This window comes from Alexandromys fortis, unplaced genomic scaffold, assembly GCF_014885135.2.
Source record: "Alexandromys fortis isolate MF-2015 unplaced genomic scaffold, M_Fortis_MF-2015_v1.1 scaffold_275, whole genome shotgun sequence".
NCBI classification, from domain to species: Eukaryota; Metazoa; Chordata; class Mammalia; order Rodentia; family Cricetidae; genus Alexandromys; species Alexandromys fortis.
In genome coordinates, this window is record NW_026068182.1 from 454,073 (window position 1) to 477,488 (window position 23,416).

General features: G+C 36.9%; 1 protein-coding gene across 4 annotated transcripts in view; it reads right to left on the bottom strand.

Annotated features, from left to right (window-relative positions):
* The window catches only part of Aff2 (ALF transcription elongation factor 2), a 521,318-nt gene that overhangs the window by 39,873 nt on the left and 458,029 nt on the right, over positions 1 to 23,416 (bottom strand). For all 4 annotated transcript variants that reach the window (XM_050129237.1, XM_050129236.1, XM_050129235.1 and 1 more), the window contains exon 9: positions 1,536 to 1,683. In XM_050129237.1, the coding sequence (XP_049985194.1) occupies positions 1,536 to 1,683 (148 nt within the window). The remainder of the gene's footprint in view (positions 1 to 1,535; positions 1,684 to 23,416) is intronic.

Here is a 23,416-nt window from a genome sequence, read left to right on the forward strand (position 1 = left end):
AGACTATAGCCCAGGGTTCCTGAAAGAGAACTCTGTTCCCAAAGTCTTTTGCTAAGAATCATTGATCAACCTATTATCAAGAGACAGAGGTAATGGTGTCTAATCTTGAAAAGAAATCTAAGTGTTTTTCAAGCATGTTCAGAAGGAAAAACTTTCCATCTTCAGAAATAATAGGATCTACTACACAATACTGTCATTCATTGATCTTTGTGTTTTTACTGTAGGATTAAAAAAAATTGACTCCCTCAAACCACCACACTTTCTTAAGTACATGAGCAATAATCAATTTATGGGGTTGCGTATGTGTAGATATTAGCATTCACTATTAAGCAATAGAAATGGCATATTCAATTCAGGCTCTTGATATTCAACCCTGAATTCTACCAGTTTAAATAAAAAGCCATAATTTTTTATTAGAATATCTCTTCTTCTGAAAGCCACCGATCATGTGGCACCAGTAAATAGAGGATGGCAGAATTAAAAAGAGTTAAGTAGCTGTGATCCCAGCCTATAGAAGATAATAGCAGGTAAGTATGAAGGGAACAATATGAGCTGCTATTCTTAGTAGTGTAGCTCCAGGGCTAAAACTAACTCTGGCAGCTTACTGATCTGGGTGTCAGTCTCAGCTTTACTATTGTATAAGTATGAGAGCTTGGAGGTAGTTTTGGTTTAACTTCTCATAAACATTGTCACCTATGAAATGGACTATAGTAAGAGAGAATACAGTATCAGGTTGTTAGCAAGAGGAAATGAGAAAATGTAAGTCAAGTGTCGAACATAGCATTTGCTATTTTTAACAGCAATAAAAAGACTACTGCCTCCTCTTTTTGGTTATTAAAAAAGAAATGTATAAAGATCCAGGAGATGAATTTCCTTGTTGTACCATATGCAGACTCGGGAAGCCAAAGCACTTATCCTCAACTCATAGAGGATGGGAAGGAAAAAACCTAATTCTTCTGTTTTAAAGTTAATTGTTCTGGTGTTCTGTGGTGCTAGGCTAAATATTTCATAACTTATTATCAGACATATGGTGTGAATTGAAATAAGGAGCATCTGACTACTTGAGCGCTGTTTTACCTTTATGTAAAGACATATTTCTCAAGTCTTCCTCATTTAGGATCCATTTATCACTTTAATGAATTAGAAATAGAGTTAAGGGTAGGAATCTTCAGACCCAGAAGTGGGTCATAACTGGTTTTGTTTCTTTACTTAAAAAATTCATTGTAAGCTTCATCATTAATGTACTGGTTCTTTTTTGTAGGATGAGGCTGGAGGCTCTGACTAGCTAAGTGACTCTCACAGAAAATCAGACATAGAGCAAGCAATCTGTACAACACAAATTGAAGCACACAGAATGAATCTATCTATGTTAGGACATATACAGATATGTGCTTTAGAGAAATAATCTCATCACGGTTCTGGCTACGTTTCTGAAGTAGCTACTGTACTCCAGTACTTAGACTGGTGATATATGTGGCATGCTGCCTGAGGCTCAGCACATAGATGGATGTTGTTGCCTTGACAACTTCACTCACCTCTGGAGTGGCCACTCGAGGAGCATCATTGGACTCACTGTCAGTAGTGCTGCTTTCAGTATCTGAGTCTGATTCTGAACTGCTCTCTGACTCACTGGAGCTGCCAGACCCCACCGCAGATGGAGGCTGTGGTGTGGCCAAGAGTGGGCTGAAAGAAAAATGACATCATTTATTGCCTCATCTGGTCTCAGACTAGAAAGAAACAGCCCCATTCAACATAAAGACTTATTAGTGTGTGAGCTGAAGGCAGAGTAGAACACAGGATCCCCATCCAGCAGAGACAAAATATAGGGCACCAGGAGCCCAGTGGCAGGGCCAACACCAATGGTTTGATTGGAACAGCAGCACTTTGACCCAGCACGGTTACTTTTCTCCCAGGAAAGCCTCCCCACCGCCATATTCCACATGGAAACTTTCAGCAGAGATTTCATACCTTATGGATACAGACTAGAACCTGAGACTTAGATGTTTAAATTTCCCATTTATTTCAGTTAATATTCCATTTTTATTGTTACCTTACTGCCATTCCTAAATTCTTGGAGTATTATAGACAAATTCTGTCATTCAGTCCCAAATAAACACACAGAGGCTTATATTAATTATAAACTATTCTCCTATTGTTCAAACTTATTACTAATTACCACTTTCAACTTAAACTAACCCATAATTCTTATCTATGCTTAAGCATGTGGCATGATACCTTTCCTCAATAAGGCATTCTCATCTTGCTTCTTCTGTGTCTGACTGGAGACTGTGTCTCAGCCTTTCCTCTTTCCAGCATTTTCCTAGTCTGATTGCTCCACCAATACTTCCTGCCTGGCTACTGGTTAATCAGTGTTTTATTAAGTCAATATGAGTGATAATTCTTTACCGTGTACAAGAGCATTATCCAACAGCAGAGTATAGTCCAGTGTAGTCATATTTCTAAGAACTGGTAACTTCAGTTTTCCTTTTAGTGGAGGAAATTAAGGCCCAGGGTCAAGGAGGGACTTGATTAGACCTCATGGCAGAGACTAGCATCTGGCACAATAGTACCCTAGCTCCTTTAAAGGAGCTAGGCTCAGTCCATATTATTCCAAGGGTCTGTTGGATACAGGAGTAAAGAAATGAGAAAATGTACTTCTTTGGGTTCTTCACTCTCATTTTTGTAAATGCTTTGAAACTTTTATCAAGGATGTAAGACAACTGTCTCCAATGATTGATTTTTAAATGTATAAAGCTGATCAAACAAATTATTTGAAGAGTTACACCATCTGCTACTCTGCCCTTGTTGGGAATCAGCTCTTCATTACCAATTATTGACTCTCTGTGCACTGCACTGAATCAACAGTCTTAGAGCATTCTGGACCACAACAGGGATTTTCTGTCTCTTTGCCTCTTGTTTCTTTGGATTGAGTTCTGCTCTTCTTTCTATTATAAACTGTACAGAAAAAATCCACAAAAACAAAAAAAGCAACAACTGCAAAAACAAAAACAAACAAACTTTGAGGAGGGTTTTCATCTTTGTGAATCTTTTCAACCCTGGCTTCCTTCGGAAATCAATTGGGGCTAGCGCATTTTGCTTGTGATACTATGTCTGGTCCCCACTTCTGCTTGTCACCCCACCCCTGTGCTTCTTAGTTCACACACTACTGCAATTTTCTTGACTTTCTCACCTATCATTCTTCAAATCTGAGGTAAAAAGTTCAAACAAGAGGCAATGCCCTAACCTTGTGGGCCACCTAATTCTCTGGCTCATCTTCAAACGTAAGATAGACATTTCAAGAATTCTCTTGTGCAGGACTCTAGAAGCATAGACCTTTATTCCTTGCCTGAAGCTATAGAGGTTCATGCCCCATCCCACACCCTCCGCAGAGCTCTTCTCCAACACTGTGGCTCTCATCACTGGGATGGAGATTTCCTTCCCTGCTGCTAGGGAAGAAATGGGATCCTTTTATGGCAGCATGGGTTCCTCATCAGCCACCATTCAACACAGAGAACCCTTTTCACCACTTATAACTTCAATCCCTAAAGTGTGGTCCTTTAATCTCCTAGGTTTTCTTTCATAGAACAAAGGCTCATCTTAAATTGCTAGCTGCCAAGTAAATGCTATCCACAAGCACTTTCTCTGCCAAATACACCAATAGATTAGACGAAAACACAAGAAATGGGGGACTATATCTGTTGGGGAAATGTGTATATATTTCTCTTACAAGGAAAGGGAGGAAGCCTGTATTTGGTGCTTGTATTTCTCTACATTTCTTTGCAGAACTCCTTTTAAGTGCCAGCGATAACTCCATACTTATGCAAAGTACCATTTAAATTGAATCAATTGTTTCTATCTTTAGTTACTAAAGACTAAGAGAATATATCTAAGTGAGACTAATCCAGAGATTAAGCAAATTTGTCCTCAATTTCCCTCAAGCAAACTTTCAATTATAATTTAACACATCTGAAATTCTGAGAATACCGGGTGGTGAATTGAGGGATTAAAAATCCAATTTGGATCAAAGATTATTATTTACCAGTAAAAGGCTGCTTCCTAATATTCATTTGTGCATGCATTTATTTGTGGCTTCTTGTAAGAAGTTAGTCATCCTGCTATTATCAACTTAAAACAGGCTCTGGGTTTACTTTGGGATATTTCTGGATAGAGTTCCTATTTACTAGATTATTTTTAGAAATTTCCGTAAGAGAACAAAGTGACCACTGAGTTTATACCCTCAAGATAAAAGCACTAGCATGATACACATAAAACACAGATATTTTACTTAGCAGATTCAATTTATTCCTCTAAACTAACTCAGAATGAAAGCTTCACAGGATTAATAGGGAACTGTGGGAACATGTGTGTTTAATGTAAGTGTTTTTATGCACAGTCATTCTGATGGACAAATGCATATGGTAAATACAAATTATATATACATATATATATCCTATAAAACCCCTTAATGAAACAATAACAGTAACCTTTGCAGTGTACTTTACATTAGTTTAGGTCAGGGGTGGCATCACATGAATGTGTCTCAAACTTAAAGAAAAGTTCTAGAGCTTTCTAGTTTCAGACACATAATCAAGAGATCACAGACATGCATACAAAACACTGCACCCAGTCTGCTAAGTAATGGAAGCAATATAAGTAAGTCTAAGCTTCACTTTCTATGATGATGGCTGGGACTGCTCCCAGGAACAAAATGAAGCAAAAACAGAAATACTTGTCTTGACATACAAGTTTTCAAAAGCAGAACAAATATCAACATTAAAATAATTGGTTCAGGCCCTTATTCTTGTCTTGAATCCACTGTGGAACTTTTAAGTTGGCAAAGCATCACTGCATTTCATTTTTAGTTATTTACCTAAAGCTGTTAGCTGGTCAGCTAAATTCCCACTTCTACTACATTCATTTTAATATGTCATGTATTTTTAAAATGTATACTAAAGTGACTTCGAATGAATTCAACCAATGCAATACTTAATTCAGCATAGGAAAGGAAGGATTGATGCATAATTTATATATCTTCATTCACCAAGTCTACATTAAAATTATTTCCCACACACCATTTACTCTTATATTTAAATAAACTACATTTCTAAGGAATGCTAGTGGTTTCAATGTGCGATAGATATTAAGATCACTATCATTTAGTATATGAAACTAATGTCTCCACACTCTGTACTCTATGACTTAAACTCTACTGGAATATAACTTCTCAAAGGACACACATGTTCAAAGTCAACAGTTGAGTCTTTTCATAGATAAGCTTTGCTACTGTATTCATCAGTGACTCAGCCTTACTGAATGAAGCAAAGCCTCATTTTAATTCCAAGTTCATTCATTTTGAATTTTGCAAATGCAGCCCAGACTAGAAGGAGAATTCAAGGCACAGAGGAGAGATCAGAGCATGTCACTGGGAGTGAAATTTCAGGGGGAATTAAAATGACTTCTTTCGACAGAGTTGTCTCTGGTCTAAGGATATTGAGGAGGCTGGGAGAAATTATGGATTTTAGAGATGATCTGCCCACTGCATGTTATATTCTAGATATTAATACACTTATGAATGTATTGACTAAATATTTCCAGAAACAACTGGGATTGAGTCGTGACGCTGTAATTAATGAGTAGATGCAAGAAAAGCAAAGAGGCTGGAAACAATATAGAAGAAACTAGGACTATTTTATGGGAGGAGACATGGGGGAAGAAAGGTGGGTGGATTATAAAACTAATGACAGTATTTAAGCAAACTGAAAGTCTATCCTCTGGGAAAGGGAGTTACATGCAGAGTACCCTCCAAGATAATATAAGTCTAATAATCTAGACATTTACTCAGGAATAGTTTCCTTCAAAATTTTTAACATTTTTTTTCCAAATGTTGAAGGGAAATACTACCTGCAAGTCAGTGACCAGGTAGCAAAATGACCGTGAAGACTGTGATAGTAAGATTGCAAGTACGGGTTTGTAGTAGAGTTGGATGGTGTTTAAGATATCTTCTCACTCAAAGGTTATAATCCTTTGACAACTAAATTGTATAGGAGATTTTAAAGGAGGGTATGTACTAGTCATAGGAGAAAGTAGGAGAAAGCATTGATTCTGTTCAATCTGCTTAAGGCAGGTCTAAGATGAGCTGCTCTCAATAGCACTTTATCACTCACATAGCTCTTGTTAAACTCTAGGCTACTAAAACATGTATTCCTGAAAGGCTATTTTATGACTTAAGTTTTTCATTAATTCAAATTAACAGTTTTCAGAAAGCCGAACATTTGCCAAACATTCTTTGAGTCTGCTCCTAATTTAACTGCAAGTTACTTTCCTTAGGAGTAAAGAAAATGTATGGACTAGGCAGTTTACTTGTTCAAATATGTTTACATCAGAAAGAAAATTCTGCATTCTAGAATAGGTAATATATTTGTAATGACAAACAGAAATGGAAAATTTTGACAAGAAACTCTTTGAGATACTGAAATTGGCAACACATACCAAAAGACCCAGCACTTGCCAATGACATGTAACATCAGATATGTTTCAGAATAGATGCGCATTAGATCTTTCTTTTAGTTGAGACTTATGCAAATTTTGACATGGTAGTTTCATAATTTTATAAGGACTACATGCTTGTCTACATAATTTAGAGTAATTTTATATTTGTGTTCATGATTAAATTGTGAAGAGATCTCTACCTGATCTTTCCTCTATTCCCCTCAAATGTTACTTTATAAATTCTTTTTATAAATTTTAGTTTATAAAACTCAGTTTATAAAACTACAGGAACACATTTGCTTCACCATGCTACATCATTCTGAACCCTGGACCTTTTCCAGCCAAATGTGTGGGAAGAAACCACTTTCTGTCACTATTAAGAAGTTTGAATCTTCCTGTGTTTCTTCCAGGATCCTTGTAATCCATTGGTCCAGTGGAAAGTCTGTCAAAAACTGAAAACAATATAGACGCTAAGCAGAAGTATACTTTATGACAGAGATAAAAGGCAGATCAAGAGAAAATGGGATAACCCTTAACACCCTTAAAGGAAAAATACCTTATCTGCTAATATCATGAGCAATAAATATTGAGTATTTTTTGAAAATGCTCTGATACTATTGGTGAGCAGTCAATTACTGTCCACTTGTGACCTGTGTCATATTCTGATACAGCTTCAATGATACAAAACATGTATGTACACAATATTTGTTTTGCTAGCTTGTCCCTGTGTATGAAATGATGTGTGATTCACTCCTATGTACTCATTCATTTTCATGAACCACTTATTGTACACTACACCTTTTAAAGCTATGAATGACTGAAGAGGCCTGTGGTTAGCAGAATAATAACTGACTCCCAATGACATTCAACATAGAAGTTTCCCTTTTCTTAATCTGCAAATTAGCGATAACACATTACACAGCTATTTAATGAAGACAATATGGTCACTCAGGTTATATAATTCCTTTAACCAGTATATCTCAAACTTTATTGTGCATGGGAATCACCTAGAGAGCTTGTTAGTATGCCAGTTCTATTTAAGGAAGCCTGGGGCAAGGTTTGATTTCTCTATTTTCAATGCAATCCCAATGATATCCATACTGCTGGTGGACTCCACTGAGAGTAGCAAGGCTAACGTCTACACAGGGATAATCAAGAAATAAGCCGATAGAAGAAAAAGAAAATAATAAGCTACACATTTGGAATTAAAGACTAAAACATAATTTGATATCAAATCTGCATTTCCCATAATAATTTTCTCCACTTTCTTTCTTTTTTTTCAAAATGTGGGCTTCTCTCTGTCATTTTTAAATTATATATGGTAAAACTTAAGCTTTTGTGTGTGGATGCACACATGCATGTGGATGTGTGAGACCAATGTGTGCACATATGGAGGCTGGAGATCGACACTGGGTGGCTCCCATTGCTCTCAACCTTATTTTTGAAGACAGGGTCTCTCACTGAACCTGAAGCTGATTTATTTAGCTAGACTGATTAGCCTGGGTAGGAGGTTTTAGGGATCTCTCTATTGTCCCCTCCCCAATCTCTGCATGGTTCCCTAAGCACTGGGGTTGCAGGTACATATTGTGTGCCATAGTAGCCAGCTTTTTAATATAGGTGCTATTGATCCAAACTCAGGTTCTTATGCTTGTATACCAAGTACTTTATTTGTCAAGTTATCTTTCTAGCCTCTCTTTATTTTCCTACATCCCCCTTTAAGCTTTCTTTAAGTAATCATTGTGGAAGAGTTTTATTAGACACCTGATAAGCAGGGAGTTTAGTTTAAAACTTTCTTGATGACTTTATCTGCACCAATAATTAATTACCCAAGTGCATGATTCTTCCATTTGACATTCCCTAAGGATTGTTAATAAGGTTCAGAAATGAGATGCTTGTGTCTCAACAAGAATTTGGGTGAAAACAGACTGTATTGATGACTATTTCTAGGAACCAGGTTTAATCCATAATGGAAGTGCTAGTTATGGGTACAACTTTCTGAACATGTACTTTGTACCAGGAATTGGGTTAGTCAAATTTTCCCTTCATCACCAGCACTTAGCTATTATCCCTCTTCCATTTACAGCTATGAAAACTGATGCTCAGCACACAGCAATGACAGGATGAACAACACTTTAAATGCTTTAGAAACTGAACATTCAGTTTCAAAGAAAAAGAAAACAAAGACAGTGAATTCTGCCTCACTGTGGTACCTAGTGAGATATCACTGAAGAAGATGCTGGGGAGGCTAGCTAGTGTTTGCTAATGGGATATTTAATTTTGAAAGCATCAATATTTGTGTGGCACTGGAAGAGTACCTTTTGCCTTTAGAGATCATTTGTTATCAGTTGGAACAAGCGAAACAAGTCCAAGAAACCTTGAACCCTAAGATCCTGGTGGAAAAAAAATCAATGTTGGGTTTGCAGCTGGCACTCATAAGGAGCCTAAGAAAATTAGTCTATAAGAGTCTATATACCAAGATGAAAGCTCTCCAATAATGAATTATGTCCGTCGTGAATCTTAGATGGAGTTTGTTATGTATTTCCATTGGTTAATCTTTGTTCAGGAGTCTTTCTCTGTGTTTCTAGAACTGGTCTGGAGATAGAGTCCAGCCGCTTGTCAGGAGAGCCAGTAAGATTCTCATGCCAGATTCCATGAGAAAATACAAGACATGCTAAGACAGCTCAGCTACTCTGGAGACAGATTTAGGTGTCTCAACACAGGCTGCAGCCTTTTGCCTGTTTGGTATCTCCACCTAGCAGGCTTAGATTTGCTGCTGCCCTGTAAGTGGCCATTCCTCTTCCACTCACTCTAGACTGTTTTTCTTCTCAGATGTCTCTCAATGTCAATCTCTTTCTCAGTGTTGTTTGTTGTTCCATGTCATGTCTGGTCTGTTACCTGACATATCAAGCTTCTAAGACAAGAGGATTTATAAACCACACACTGTAAAATGCTTAGTGTGTTTAGTAAACCCTAGAGGAAAACAATAAAAGTTTCTTCTCATAGATGTCTGGGAAGACTGTTCACAAAAATATCCTCTGCCTGTGGCAAGGCACTTAACCTCCCTATTGTTCTACGCCTCTATGCTCTCAAGTAAGATATTGTCATTATCAGATTAGTAAGGCCAGAATCATTTTTATTAATTATAAGGCATGTGATACTTCTCTTTCAATTTTACTCCAATGACTTTGCTATTTATGATCTGGGACTTAATGGCCACAGGAACACTTGGAATTAGAAGGAGCAGATACCAACTTGTTTTTATCAAAGAAATTCCAGAACTTCTTATTCATGTGCCTGGGACCTGGGGAGAGCAAAGGGGATGCTTTCACATTGCTATTAGGGCTAAAAGTCAATTTTATCTGGAAAACAGTAAAAAGTCTATTATACAATGCATCATTTTTATCATATCCAATGGGGCTGGGTGTGGTGGCACATGCCTTCAAAACTAGCACCAGGGGGGCAGAGGCAGTCAAATCTTTGTGAGTTCAAGGACATTCTGTGCTACAAATCAAGTTCCATGCCAGTTAGCCATGTAGTGGGGCACTGTCTCAGAAAACATAACAATAGAACTTTTAAAAGGGTAACAGGGACTTGGAGTTAATCCCCCATGTTTCCTTCAATAAAACAATGAGATAAGTTGCAAAAAGTTGGTGTTGAAAATATATAAGGACTGGACTTTAAATGAGGATTATCTTGCTACAGTTGGTTCAAAGACAAATAACAATTTCTAAAATGAAATGAATTCACTGTCTTCGCTAAAATTTTCTTACTTCCTAACCATGTCTGAAATATATCATGAAAATGAGTGGCAATGGTATAAGTTAGTGGCAAAACTGCAACGTGGAAATCACTGTTTCCAGCTCCCACAAAAGTGCCAGTAACACACAGTGTTGCTGTGTGAAGTGAATATTTCAGAGCTAACCCTAGGGGCTGAGGGCCTGGGTTAGGCCACTTGTTCTCAAGAACAAACTAATTGCTGATTGTCCTCTTGATAAAATCCCATAAAGATTTTGTGAATACTTACCGGTTTGACTTCCTCACTACTAGAAAATTCTTTGGGCTCAGTAACTTGGCTTAAAATTATTTGTAACTGTTTGTTCTTGTAAAACTGATTCTTAATAGTACCGAAAATCTTAGTCTGTGTTTTCCTCATTTCATATGTGATATTCCTTACATATTTTAATTCCACACTCCCTGACAGATTAAAAGCTATTCTGTCTTTCTTCTTTGACCTGTGACAACAGACTGAATTAAGAACTCCTTGGATTGAAATTGATGGCTTCTGTGCTGATAGGTACATCTCTGTCCATAGCATTGCCAGGTGCCTATCTTTATCACCTTAATGTCAGGCTAAGGTCTTTTTTTTTTTTTTCCAACATACCTCCCATATTCGTCTTCTCCCTGTCCTTAAACTTCCCTGATGTGTGATTCCCCTCTGTATGCTATGAATACGTTTTATTACCACTGGTAGGTAAAGAAGCTGCTTCAGCCTATAGCAGGGTAGAATATAGCCAGGCTGGAAGAGATATATAGAATAGGAAGAATTAGAAAGACATCATGTGGCTGCTGAGGAGAAAGACAGCAGAACAAAACCTTGCCTGATAAGTCACAGCCTCGTGGAGATATACAGATGAATAGAAATGGGTTAATTTAAGATAAAAGAGTTAGTTAATAAGAAGCCTGAGATAATAGGTCAAGCAGTGTTATAATTAATATAGTTTCTGTGTGATTATTTGGATCAGGGCATCGAGGAAACGAAACAATAGTATATGATTATACTGCCCTTCTCTTTCTGCTTCTGCTATTGGAGTTTCCAACAGTGACAATTGTTTTTTTTTTCCCTTCTGCTTGACTAAATCCTTCTTTTCAAGCTCACATCCAAATAGATCTTATTAATGATTTTAATTCTCACAGATATCGCCGCCTTCTGAGATCTTTTCACTAACTACATCATAGCTGAGTACTTATTTTATTTAATTTTATTTAATTGTGGTAGCATCAAGTATACATTACATGATGACACGGACTTTGTATATTAAAAGACTGGCATAATGGCAAGTATATAACTTTATATAATGCTTCAAATGGCCTTCTAATTGATAGAAATTCAGAACAAATCCAGTTGCCCAGTAAAGAACAATATTTAACTATGAAATGTATCAGTATTTTTGATTACCAACAGAAAGCAATGATTCATCCATCCCACCACACATCAAAAAATTCTGAAGCATACATTAAGTTGATGAAAATAATTAGGTTTGCCTGACGATAGATTTGTAATCTGTCAGTTTGTTGTGTGAAGGCTGATCCTAAACAGTGCTCAAATTTTTCTGCTTCAGTTCCATCAACAGAATGAAACTTATTTAGAAAGATCTTTTTCATATAATTGGTATTTATGATAACAGCTTTCAATAGCTCACAGTGTGTATATACATTCATGAGCATGGAAAATGAACACTATATTCCTTCCTGAAAATAAGTACTACATGCAAATAGACTATCCTTATTTTAATTCAAACAAAAATTCCCTTAGTTTACTCTCACATTTTGATATGTTGACCAGTGTAGACTGTGCTCAGGTTGATATTAAGTGGTTTTCTAGTTGATTTTTCCAATGTAATAATTAATTTGCTTATGAAGCCAAATATTCAATCAAGTTGTGATTAAATATAAAGTTGAAGGACTTTCATAAAAGACAGGACTATATCCTTTAGCCCACATGCATTGCTAATTATGACACACATGTTAATAAAAAGAAAATATTCCCTTTCCATAATTGAAAATTCTCTCTAACATTTACTATAATTCACAAAGTATATTGCTAAACAGATAAGGGAAAACATCAACTGTCTCTGTATGAATTTACTCCTATCTTTTCCTAAAGCCATCTACATCATTTATAACACTGACATCTTATATCTTTTGCACAAAAACCATCTTAGTAAAAGACCCTGGCTATTTTAAAAGGAATTCCCTCTACTTGATATTTTGAGTGACAACGAAAGAAAGAATGATCCTTAGTTCTTTAATACAACCTGTCTGAAAAACTTACCTTCCAGCTAACACAATCTCCCTTCTCATCAATGCTAAATTGAAAGAGGTCAGGTGCAAAAGAGAGAAGAAAGGACCACACTTTCCCTGAGCTTGGAGAGCTCATGTGATCACGTACTCAAACCACTTTTACCGTTAAGAAGAAAAGTCTGTTTAAGGCCATGGGGGGGGGGGAGGGCGGGGGAACTAATTATAAACAGCCTTCTTTCTTTCACAAGTGTAATGGCTGCATTCCCAGGTAAGTCTAGATCAGTAGCCGCAGAAATGGCAAGCTTGTGTCACCAATGAATCCACACAGCCAATTCCAAGATGACTTAAAAAGAAATGGAAGCAAACAGGCATCTCGTTAGGAGCTAATAGGAGCTTTGATAACTGCAATGAAGATAGTAGTAATAAAGTCGGGGGGGGGGGTTGGTTTTATTGTTAAGAAGAATTTGTCATGTAGATGAATTTTAAAACTTAGCAGTTCCAAAGAATGCAGAAATTAGAATAAAAATAGATTTAAATAGGCAATTACAAACACCTTTTGAGATTAAACAAATTATAATTGTATTTGATCACTTCATCAGAAAAAAACAGGAAATCTACATGTTATGGATGGAGCGCACATATCATTTTCATGATGTCAACAGTAAATCAAAATGGTACATGCTCTGCACTGGCTAAATTCAACAAATGCACATTTTAGGAATAGTTTCTGGTAGACTGTAAATATCCAAAAGAAGAAAATTATGCTTACTTGCAAACCTTGCAAAATGTACTTTCACTGTATGTAAATGCCTGCCTGTAATAGGACTGCAATGATATCAAAAATTCTAGTAGACTTTCCATAAGTCCAAATCTTTTTCAGCTTCACAAGTATAAAACTTGGGCATTCTACTCTGACAGTTGGAAACTTAGGCAACAAAATATGTGGCAAATAAATAAATATATTCCAGGAAGATCGAGTGCTAAAATGTTTGACTATAATTACATTTCAACCTGTATTTCAGATCATTCAAGGTGTTTAAATGGAAAAGGATGTACATGTGAACATGTGTATGTTGATAGTTGTGTGTATATTTTCATGTGTGTGTGTATATGTGCATGTTTGTATTTGAGTGAACATATATGTGAGAATATATTTAGCTATTTACTAAAACTGAATAGAGCTGATATCAAAGAAGGTAAGTAATTTCCACATTAGTTTTTGCTTCCTTGATTTTCAATACTGGGAACATGGCATCTCACAGATAGTAAGCAAGTAGTCTATCACTGAACTACATCCTCAGCCCCTAAGTAAAATACTGAATAATATGATTGGCTAACTATAAATATAGTTTTTAGAAAAATATTTTCAAATGAAGCACATTATATCAATTTGAAAATAAGAGCCAAAGTATTGAGTTCTACAGCACATAATGGCCCATCGGTCATTTGATAAAAGAAGATATTATTGCCTACCAATGTTGATATTGGTCCCCATTTGTGTTCTAGCCAAATCTTATTAGCATATATAGTAATATTTATTAGTCAAAAATAAACCCTATTTTAATCATATAACACAAACTAGCATTAAAATTAGAATACATAAAGACAAGAATAAAATTTCAAGCATTAATGGTTGGGGAGATGGTTCAGTGTTTAAGTGCACTAGCTGCTTTTCCAGAAGATTCAGGTTCAATTTGCAGCACCCATACAGCAGCTTCTAACCACCTGTAACTCCAGTTCCATGGGATTTGACAGCCTTTACTGGCCTACAGAGCACCAAGAGTGCATGTGGTACACAGATATACATGCAGGTAAAATATCATAAACATAAAATAGGAATAAATAAAAATAAACAAATCCTTTAAATTCCAGAATGGAGGGGTGAATGAATTCATGAGGTCCTACCCCTAACTGAAGAGTTATTGCCAGGTGATGAATGATGGGGGAGGTGGTCATTCTCTTTTTGAGGTTGGCCACTGGTGATTCATTCATACCCAATAGATGACTCCACATCCATGGGTATATGAGCCACTCTGTGAGTAAGTAAATGAGGAAGCCATGAAGTTGGAAAAGAGATGTGATGGGGATACTAGGGGGAGCTTGATAGGGAGTGAGTAGTAGACACATAATCAAAATACATTGTATAAATGTATGAAAATTTTAAACAATAAAATTTCTAAAAGGCAAAATGTCTGAAAGAACTGCCACCGTGTTTCTAAATGCTGTTGATGATTCACTTCATACCAGTTAGTCACAGAGCTAAGGAAAGCTACTACAGCAAAGAGTGCGTTTATATTGAATTGACCTATTCTTGGTTTAGATGATCTCTTTACTCTTTTAGGAAGTTTTTCATCCTTTTATGTCTTCCTCCTGAGTGCCCCTTCCATTTTTCTTTTCCATTGCTTTCTGGTGTTTATTGTTTTCTTCCTTGTGAATTATTGGAATAACCATAAAGGAAGACCTTTTCCCTCCACGTCCCTTCTAAATCACTTGTATACCAATAACAAAATAGTGGTGTGGACAATAATTTCAGAAATAAAATTGTTGAAAGTTTTAACAACTTTATTTCAAACGGTACTTAGTTAACTCCTGTTTAGAATGAACAGGCAAAAAGAAGCTAACCTCCTATCATTTGCATGTTATTAATGTTGTTACAAAAGGGCTTCAACTGAGAGACAAGGCATTTGTAACCAATGCTTCGCTGCCTGTACTCTTTCTTTAGAGCCTGTGTCTTCGAGAGCTCATTATGCATTAATTGTGCATCCAAATTGTACATAGATCTCCAAAACTAAACCAAAGAAACTTTTGCTCTGAGGTTTTACTTTCCTTTAATACGATGTTTTATACACTGTGGTTTATTCATTTATTGCTTGGATGGTTTTTATGAGTTGTGATTCAACATAGATTCTTTTCTAGTATCATGTTTTATAAAGATATGGGGGATGTAATATAAATCTGATACAATTATGGTTATGTGCCATGCAAGACAATACTGTAAATATAGGGAGACTCCAAAAAGCTACTTAGCAAAATGATTTTAGTATACACAGCAGTGTGAAATGTAAGAGGAATCTATAATGACAATGAAGATTAGCCATTTGCTCTCTAACCTTATTTACAGAAGCAATCAGAGGTATTCAGGTCGGGTTAATGACCCTGTCTCCAATTAATTCAATTGTCTACAAACAGCACTGGTTCAGTGACTGTCTCTAAGTCTGCCTCACAGTCTCAAAGGGAATACATAAGACTCCATTAAAAGTGACAATAATAATGCATTTATTACTGAAACACTATTGTATTATAAATAAATTCCTCATGTTAAATTATGCTCCACGCTTTAACAGAAATTCAATTACTGAAATAATAAAAAGACAGTGTATTTGCCAAGTGCTTGGACTATAATTTGGCTGCTTAGTTACCAATGGTGGGCTGTTTTGCATTTTTTTTTCTTCATAGACTGTTTCTTTTGAATAAACGCCAGACTTTTTCATAGAAATTTTATGAACAAGTTGCAAAATGAAATTTTGAGCTCTTGAATCTAATTATGAAAGACATAACGAAATCTATTATTGAAAAAAATCTAGTAAGCCCTTTCTGCCGTTGTTCAGAATGGTCTGGTAATTGAGGTAAGCACAGGTGCTGCTCATTATGGACCATTGTGCATCATCTGAATTCTGGGAACTGTGGAATTCAGACGCTTTAAACTCTGTTTGTGTGAATAACAAACAGGCCTGATTCTGCACTTGTTTGTACAAGCTTGTACACAGCTCATTTGGGACATCGGAGACACCTGCTTACCCCTTTGGAGCCAAAACAGTATCATTTACGTTCTGGCTATCCTTTTGATGACAATTCTGCAAGAGCAACATATTTTGTGTTTTCTCTTCATTCCCACTATCATCTCTTCCACCATATAATAACTCTGACATACTCTTGTCTTCAGTGATACAGAAATTAGTTGAATAAATCTATTGTGATTATTCAATGATGAGAGACAATACAAAGTTGTTAGATACAGTCACAGGGAATAACAAACCAATGCTTCTCGTGGAAGGATGCTGTCACAAACTGATGTTCTATAGTGGGCTGAGGATATGTTTGTGTATGTGCATGTGCACATATGATTAAGGGCTAGAATTTTTTCTTCTTTTCTTCTCTAGGGTTCTCTCATTTGTCTTTGTAAAGTCTTATTCTGGTCTTTAGATGGGTCATTTGGAAACAGAGAACCGCATAATCACAGAGACTTGCTTCCTGTTTTCAGAATGCGAAGAAAATCTGCACATACTGTAGTTTTTTAAGTACCACTCCCAACCCACAGGGCCAGAGCTTGGCCAGCACCCAATAATTGCACAGGCTTGTCAGAGGAAGCTGGGGCTCAGACTGCTGTCCTGAACTTCTGAGTAAAGTCGTAGTAACCCGGATATGCCAACCCTACAATAGCTTCCCAGGGTCTCTGCCATCTTTAATTATTCAGCAAGTCTGACTTTTCTCTGCTTCTCTTAGAGGTTTTACCTATTGGACAACCAATGCCCATGTGATGATGTTCTGTTGTAGAGCAAAATAGACATTCAGGTCATTTCTACTGCCAACAGCAATTCTGGGTCTCCTCAACCACACCTGTCCTTTTCACAGTGACTGGCTATAAGATACCAGACTTTAAAATCCTATGCGTGTAAGGCCTACGGTTGAAGTGAGATTTCATGTGAGAATTCAGGAAGTAAGTTTAAAGTTGTGGTGTAAGGAATGATAAAGGCACCAGAGACAGTGCAGGCACTTTCTAACACTGGTTGTGAGTTAGAAACCTCTGCCAGGAGACAGCATGGTTAATCAATTCTCCCAACTCAGCTGTGCTTGTACTCCAAGGTCCCAGGGAAGTTTTATACTGCCAGAAGTGGATATGCCACAGCTATCTAAAAAATGTAATGGACCGTGACCCATATACTGCTAACTTGATATCTGGTTAACTTGATAGCTGCTCACACTGCTGTTTGCCTCCTCAAGCAGATGAAAGATGTGGTTTTGATAGTATCTATAACTTGGTAGAAGTGGAGGCCAGCCAAAGTCAAGTTCTCAGCTATCAGAGAGTGAATCTGACTACTGGAGTGGGCCAGTTCCACAGCACGTGCATCGGAAGCCCACTTCTCCCTTCCGGTGATCACAGAGAGTATGAGGCAAAGCTCTGCAGGAAGATGAATAATTTGGAAACCCTCATGAACAACATTCTACTGTGTCTCATTTGCACTTAAAGAAAGCTGCCCTACGGACCTTGTGTACTTTTAAGATTTATCTGAAAGATACATGAAGAAGACTTCCAGTCAAAATGTACATATTTAATGGAATTAGATCTCCAGGCAAGAAGATGTCAAAAGGAAAGGAAAATATTAAAGTGAATGTGAAGTGTTCCTCTCCACAGATGTCCTGCTTTGATAAATACCTTCTGGGATGCCATTTACTACAAAACCACGATTTTACTGAATGGAAAAAAAACCTGAAGTATCAAATATAATCTCTTTATAATTGTTGTTTTCACATTTCTCTCTGAATTATGCTTTTGTCATTCAGGAACCTTGATATTTGCCCTTTGAAAATTATTCTTTGTGAAAACATGACAATTATTGTGGAACACTCATTTGCAGTGAAGGGAAGAGCTTGGGGGCTTTATTGCAAGTCTTTATTTACCTTCTGGCTTTGAGAATGAGCGGTTTCACAAGGAATCAAGTCTGTGGAGTTACCTGAGTGCTGAGGGCTGCAGGTAGGTCTGCAGTGTGGACATATGGATTTGGTCATGAGAACATCAAGTACCAGCAGCATTATCTTTAAAAATATGTTTTAGATATTGAAAAGGGTGACAGGAATATGATATTTGGGCTTTTACTTGCCTAAAAGTGTTCTGTGTCCAGATTCATATGTGTGCACACATGTGTGTAGGGAGAATGTTTCCAAGTTTTTTTAAAAAAATGCTTTTGATTCTTATCATGTCAGCAACCTGTAACTTATATTTGTATAAAGAGAAATGTTATATAAATATAACTATATATATACATATATCTGTGGTTACATATGCATATTTATGCTTGAAACAAAAGGCTTGATTCCCTAGGTTTGCTGCAGTTATTTCATATTTATACTTTTAACCCCCCTATATGATTTTTCTGTATATTCCAGTTTCATAGTCATTGGTTTGGGGCATGATAGCACATGATAGCACAGAAAGGAATGAGGGAGCACTGGTTAGAACAATATCCATTTAGACACTTTGGCCTCCTATTGGAAAAACAAGAGAACAAGTAGTTACATTCTCTTGGCTTATGTATTGTGAAAAACTGTTCGAATATTTCCACACAGTCTCATTTTTAATTATGCAGTTAATAGCATTTATAATAATCTAGTCAACAGCAAATAGCATCTTTATAGGTGTTTCGGTTAATCTTGGACTAATTCATGAATTCATTAGTTTATTTACATCCCTTCAAATTAGTTCATCAGTGAACATGAACTATTCTTCCTGTGAACACTCCTACTCCAAACACTCATAATCATCCTCACTATCTTCCCTTGTTGAAGACCACTACCTGTATGCCAAAACTTTTGCAATAGCCTGCATGCTGTTTTCATTTTTTTTTTATCCCAGCCTCTTTCCTTGGTCCTTTCTTGATAGGTTTAATATGATCCTATTATGATGTAAATTGGATCATGTCATTCTTCTGCTCAAAGTTTTCTAATATCTTCCAACTCATTCAAAGAAAAAAAAAAAAAACCTTTCCAATAGCTTGCCGGCTCTTCTGCACTCTGATTAATAGCAAACATTCCTATCTCTTCTCCCAGTATCCTGATCCTTGCTCACTTGGCTTCACTATTTGCTTTCCTATTTCTAGGGCACCTCATGTAATGTTTGGTCTCAGAGTTTTTGCATATGTTGTTCCTCTTCCTGAAATGTTCTTTTCCCAAATCACTCTAAAGCTCACCTCCTCAGTTTCTTTAAGGCTTTGCTCAGATGGCAATTCCCAGAGAGGTTTTCTCTGAAACCCCAGCCCTCTCTAGCACTCATCTTCAATTTATTTCACTCTATTAACCTTTATGACATTCCAATAAATTTTATTATTACATGCCTATGCTGTTCATCATCTGTTGCCATACAAGAGAATATAAACACAGCTAGGTAAGAGATGCAGACCAAATGCCTATATCTCTACATCTTAAGAAGATACATAGCATGGATTTGATAAATAAATACATGCAATTTTAAATTACAAAGGCGACAGATTCAAAATGACTGATAAAGCAAAGCACTAACAACATTCTAAGAATGTGCATGTGTTCAGAAGCTACTCTAGGCCAATTGCTAATCACTTGATACAAATTACCCCAGCCTTCGCATTAATTGTCTGGAGAGAGAGAAACTGTGTTAGATACAGTTAGCACAACTGGAAAAAGAATGTGTGTGAGCTTAATGTTGGGAATCAGGTAAGAAATGCCCCAGTGTATATTTAGATGGAATTCTCAAACACCAAGGCTCAGGTAGAGGAAGTAAGTTTTTCCAAGAATACACAGCTAATTAGTGTGTTTTTCTCTCAAAATTTTAGAGAGGAGCAGTGGCTTCTAAATCGGGCTGTAGTTTATTGTAAAGTCTCCAAACAACAAAGGAGACCCCTCTCTAGTAACTAATGTGAGAAATGCTTGGTAGATTATTTTCTCAGGACATGCCCATACTGAAGCTATTTGGTACCTTTAACTTCATATGATTTATCTTTGGGGGCAAATCCAAACATATAACGTTCTACATGGAAATTTTTAGAGTTGTACTTGGAGAATGTGTCACCCATTCACTGCCCACTTTACAGAAAAATATGCTGAGGCTCAAAATTGATAACAGTGACACAAGAAGTTAATGATCTGTCTGAAAAGTGTCTGCTTCTTGAACCTCAGTGAAGCTGGCCACATACTCGCCAGATGGAGGATAGTACTGGCCTAAAACATGCTTCATCATTGCAGCAACACCAACAGAAGCAGAGAATACCGAAATAAAGCTCTAAGGAAACCAAAGTAGGAGAGGAATATCCCATACATCCTGCTTTCTGGCTGAGCTGACTGTGATCGTCACTCCTTTCTTATTGGAGTGGATATTTGCCATAATGGCTTACCCTCTAGTGCTCAGTAAAAGTCGGTAAAAAGGATTCTCTAATGCACTTTCAGAAAAATAACCGCAGCCACTCCCAGTGTGATACAGTACCTAGAGCAGGATAAAAGCATGTATCTCAACTATTCTTTACCTTGTTAGTGGTCACAAGGTAAAACAAAATGTTTTCCTTTCTCAGCTGTGAAAATATATTTATTTTGATGATGGAATCATTATGGATGACAAAGATGGTGCAAATCATGCAAATCAGAAGATTCTAGTTGGTATGATTTGTGTTTATTAAGGCTATCATTTGCTTGAAGAGAGTTTTTATAACAGGTACTTTGATAAATGGTTTATAATTATTATTATAACCTTTACATTTTTACTCTAAAATGCAGAAATATTACTTTAAATTCCAATGTACTATAATAAACAGATAGTATATCAAAAATGCAGATCACAAACATGTCTTGAATATGTATTTGTATGCCCATCTTAATGAAACCACGAGTGAAATTTGCTTTTGATAAAATGAGTCAAATCTATTACTCAAGATGCATTTGTACCTTGGAAAAATTAGCATTGATCCCTTGATTCCAGTTTTGAAACCAGGCACAGTAGCTGCTGAAATAACACTGCCTTGGTGGTCAGAGAACCAGAAAAATTCTATTATTCAAGCCTCCATCAGCTGCAGGTCAGTGATTCAAAAGATGGTATGACACATCTCCAAGTCCAGTAGCCAGAAGTCTCAAAGAGCTCCTGTTCTACTTATCATGTATAGAGGTACTTTGGGGCCAATGTAATTGAACTTGAAAGATCAGGATGCCAACAGAAATAGGGAATAAAGCACTTGGAAACTCGGTTGCTGGTGGGCAGGGCACTGTTGCCAATTGTTTCTGGCTACTTGATGTGTACACTGATTTTTTACATGCAGAGGGAATGTCAGGGCACTGGCTGCTACATAGTTCACAATGGTGCTGGCTGATCAAGAGACACAAAAGACTCCTGTTAGACTCTGGGGAATTGTATTTCAGCATCATGACGGTAAGTACCCTGGACCCTGTTGCTTTTAGTTTGGAATATGAGGCTTTCCAGATTCACAAGGCACTCTTTTATGTGTACTCTAGGCCTAGGCATATCGTTATATATAATCTACCCCTTTGGCTAATGTGTGGTGAGCATGATGTTATGCTAACTTATGAATTCAAACAGTCTATACATCATTGGGAAAATAGTTATTCTTTGCACCTTAACTTTGTGAGGAAACTGAGGAAGATTATCACTCCTATTCCCGAGCCAAATTTAGCAGTGAAGAAACTGATGGCTCTTAGAAAAGTTGACTAGTTCAAGGCCACAGAGTGGTCAGTGTCAGCACTGTCAGAATGGCTTAGGTCTGTCTGACATCTGGCTTTTTACATCCCAGCTCTGGTGAGGCTGTGATACTCCCTGACATATAAAGGGAATGTTGACCCACTGATGCAGTCCCTGGCCTCCAGTTCCTATACTGTTGGATTCAATTCACTTTATGGTGCCTTCTAGAAGCTAGACATAAGTCCTATTGAACATCCCAAAGACTTTTATACCACTCTCTTTTCCCCCATTTTTCGTTGTGTAGGCCAGGAAAGGGTACAATATCGGCTGGGCCTAAGGATTTGTGCTGGTACACTTTAGACATGGATTCATGGGGCATAGGAATTCTGCAAAACATAGAAATAGACATTTCTGTCTGGTCTCAGAGAGGCCAGTTAAGCTGAAGACAAAAATACCTACTGCAATTTGGTTTTCCATTTGAAGAAAGCACTTCAGTGAATTCCAACCCCAGCAGAAACACTATTACTCTTCATCAGCTTCACTTCAACCAAAAGGCACTCAACATAAGGATTTCTGATAATATTTTTAAAAGCAACTTTACTTTAAATTTTTTTGAATAAATCAGATTGATTGCAGCAGTAGTGGAATTTCCTTTCAAATCTTCATTAATAGAATACAGTTCCTTAAAGAGAGATGGTAACTTAAGAGAAACCAGAAACAATTTTTCTAACTCAAATGGAAATAAAACCTGTAGAGCTTGATCATGTATATGCTTGTAATCAACAGTAAATTATCAAGATTCATGCTAAAATAATTGCAATCTAATTAGTGTTCTCACGGTTTTGTTAGATTAATTTAGAGTTAGACCAAGAAATACAGAATCACATGTAACCAGAAGATTCACTAGCTTTAGTTTTCATTCTGGGTGAGAATGTAGAGACTAAATCTCAACTTTCCAATGCCAAGTGTGACCCATTAGGTAAAATGTGCATTATGTGTGTCTCTGCACTACCTGATTCATAAAGCAGAAAAAGAGCCTGGAAAGAAGCTAGGTGGGAGAACAAATTACTGAGAGTTTGATTCTTCACTACTAATAAGTAGCCTTTCTGAACTTTGTTTCCTCCCCTGTAAGAAGATAATAAGGTCTTATAGAGCTGCTAAGCCAATTAGTAATGATGAACCTAAATTTGTGCCCAGCAGGCCCTCAATATAGATAGAAATTATTACTACTACTATTCTCTGAAGGCTGGCTAGGTCTGCAGAGCATGAAATAACGGGTGCACGCCTCGTCTGGCAGCACGGGACAAGTATGTTTCTGCATGTCATTTTGGAGTCTGCATTGGAACCTGAGAGCAGTGCCACTCTTTCATAACTATGCATCAGTCATTCACAAAATGATTTTGAAAGGTAGAAAAGAAGCATCCTGGGGTGAGAGCCAAAATTGCTACTGACAATTGGTCTTTGGTGGAAGCCTCC